At 34.0% G+C, this 3,024-nt stretch overlaps 1 protein-coding gene across 1 annotated transcript; it reads right to left on the reverse strand.

Annotated features, from left to right (window-relative positions):
- Positions 1–686: 686 nt before the first annotated feature.
- On the reverse strand, positions 687–2,691 carry LOC141396973 (uncharacterized). The gene is made up of 4 exons (XM_073972721.1): positions 2,582–2,691; positions 2,223–2,432; positions 1,317–2,156; positions 687–1,245 (listed from the first exon to the last, which is right to left on the reverse strand). Exons 2-4 carry the CDS (start codon positions 2,334–2,336, stop codon positions 733–735), a joined length of 1,467 nt encoding a protein of 488 aa, XP_073828822.1. The 5' UTR covers positions 2,337–2,432; positions 2,582–2,691; the 3' UTR covers positions 687–732.
- Positions 2,692–3,024: the final 333 nt, after the last annotated feature.

Consider the following 3,024-nt stretch of genomic DNA (forward strand, 5'->3'; position numbering starts at 1 on the left):
TGAACAGTTCCTGAAATGCATCCATCCACGGCACCCGTTTCATCTTAGCGACACAGACCTATGGTGGATGAGACGCTGGCAAAACCATTGCCCAGGGTTACTTTTTATCCATGTACGGACCAAAAGAATGCGGAACAGGCATTCCAGGACATATCGCACGAAAAAAAATAAAGACGGACATGTAGTTGCTGGGGTGACGGCCCCTAGCCGAGAAGATGTTTCCTCGGGTCAATCCGGTACATGGACGCGGCCGTCGCTTTTTTGTAGTCTTAGCTCTCGGCAAAGCTGACTGGTCCTTTATTAATAAGCAATAATGAGTAAACTTGTTCACCCTCAAACACATCAAGAAATTGCCAATAAATCTTTTCACTTTATCAACTCTATTCAGGATAAACACAATGGGTTAAAGGTCTCCAATTGAAGATGCCACTCTTCCCCTTTCCAGGTGTTGCTAACTAACTGTTACGCACATTCCATGACTGTATCGCCTCTGCAGTTAACCGTGGGATACCAACGGTTTGGGGAGGTGTTTTCATAACCTTAGCAGTCCATCGGTCATCTTCTCTCTTTGGGAACTTAATTTAATTTATTTCATAACAAAGCCTATTATAGGCCCTTAAAGTTACACAACTTAACATAAACTACTCCAGAAAGTATCTTGAAACTAAAGAATAAATATAATTCAATTCTAAATTCTTAAAAAAATGGTTTATTTTACACATTTGTTTAAAGCTACAGACTATAATTATCATTACAATATGTAATAAGGATTTTTTCTAAATCATATATAGGCATATTTGGCGAATTTTCAACAATGACCTTTTTATACCCAGGAAAAGATTTTTCCACATCGAACAAAGTCATTGGAGCAAATTTATATTTTATGATATTTTTCCTTTTTACATTTCCGACATCACAATTACCGATATGATTATAATTGAGAATATTATTGAGATTCATTAGGGTCATCAAATCGCTGTTTCGTTGTAATATTTCACCCAATTTATCACGCATAGAGTTGCCCAAATCACCGGCAATATCGCGTACAATTTGCTCTGCATCATTGAAAAGTTTTATGGATTCTTTTAAAGATGAGGGATTATCTTCTAATCGCTCTATTATCAGATAAAGTTGTTCAAAATTTGATTTTATATATAAGAGATCATAAAATAATTGATCATTTTCCATTAATTGCTGGGCATGTTTTATTGCGTCACAGTCCTCGGGGTTGAAGGCTTGAATTACCTGGAAAAAGTAAAGAAGTATACTTGGTGTGAATGAATGTGGAAAAATGGTAGTATGGGATAGATGCTTACCTTCTTGATACTCTCAAAGTTATCGACATGAAAAACTGCCGTCTTTATCCATGAAGAAGTTTTGTTGATAACGGGTTCTGGTGGCAGTTCTAGGTTTAGGGTACTTTTATAATATCCCACACGATATGGTGCTTTGGTAAGTAGTTGTTGTACACAATTTATAAAATCATTTACAAGCGGAAAGGCAAAGCTTATGGGTTCTGCTAAATGGTTTAGTTTATCTGCCAAACAAGTTATGTGCAACAAATCTGGATACTGCATTTTAAGGTCTATGCCTGCTTCCAGCATATATGGAGCTCCATTTGTTACTAGTAAAAGTATTTTTTCATGTTGAGAGCCCAATAAAGAAATCGATTCATTCACAAATTGTGTTATGGAGGATCCATTAACATTAGTTAATTCTTTGGCAGCAAATAAATATGGAGGTGATGATGGATTGGACATATCGTTGTTTTCCAATTTACCCACAATGAAATTTGCAATATTACAACCAGTCATATTCGTCGTCAAATCCACACATATCCAAATGTGATGATTATTTAATTCACCCTGCATTTGATTCAATTTTCGATAATAGAAATTCCTCAAGTATATCATTCGTAGGCAACTTTCATCTGGCATTGTGTTTTTTGTGTATTTTTCCAAGAATGTTCTAAAAGATGGATCATTCACAACATTCCATGGAATGTTGCCTTCAATTAGTGTTTGACAAAGATCACTATTGAAGTCGCCTTCATACTCTGCAACACTGGTGGCGATTCCCAAAAGTTCGGCAGCTAATTTCGTATGGGTTTTTGTGGCCATATGTTGATGCAGTTGGGATTTGCGATAACAAACAATCTGAAAAGGAAAATACAAAACCATGAAAACGAAACATTTTTGTATACATATGTCTTACACCCTTACCTGTTTGTTGCAAATTGTACAAAATATTTCATCTCCATCTAGTTTAAATATTCTATTGTCCACATCACGAATCCACTTTATTTTGATGTTTTCATTTTTAGGCATTTTTGGCATTGTGTCCAACTTAGATCTTAAATTTCTTTAAATTGTTTGTCAATATTAAATATTAATGGTTTTGTGTGTCTGTTTATACAAGAATACAAACAAAATCTGCAAAAAATCGTTTTGTCTCCCTCTTTCATAGTCATATTCACAACATATGCAATTTGCATAAATTATGCAGAATATGCAAATATTTCCAGACGTAATTTTTGTTGTTTTGGTAACATTATAGCCGACTACTTATAAAAAATATGTACATAAAGGCATTGTAATAGCAATAAATTCGTTCGGAATTCGCAAAAAATTATTAAATTAAATCCTTTTTTAATAAATTTGCGCGAATCTATAAAATATTAAGATAAATAACAAACAACCATTCACAATAACGAATGCTCTGCAGTCGTGTTTCTCAAATGATTGCGCAGAGTTGTATCTAATAATATAAAGTTCTTTGGCAACACATCAATCTGGGGTACGGTTAGCTGAAAACGTTAAAGTTTTGAAATTTCAAAGTGCGATTTTGTACCTAGTTTTAAAAAAGTATCTACAACTGTTATTAAAAATTTATTTAGTAACTAGCAAAATGCCCGCTACTTCGTAAGCGGAAAAGGAATAATATACAAATAAAAAAACAGCAAATTTTGATGTACTAATGCCTATTTGAATTGATATTTAATTTCTTTCAAGTACTGTTCGTCGT

This window comes from Musca autumnalis, unplaced genomic scaffold (genome assembly GCF_047663935.1).
Source record: "Musca autumnalis isolate F117 unplaced genomic scaffold, ASM4766393v1 scaffold_3, whole genome shotgun sequence".
Lineage (NCBI taxonomy): Eukaryota > Metazoa > Arthropoda > Insecta > Diptera > Muscidae > Musca > Musca autumnalis.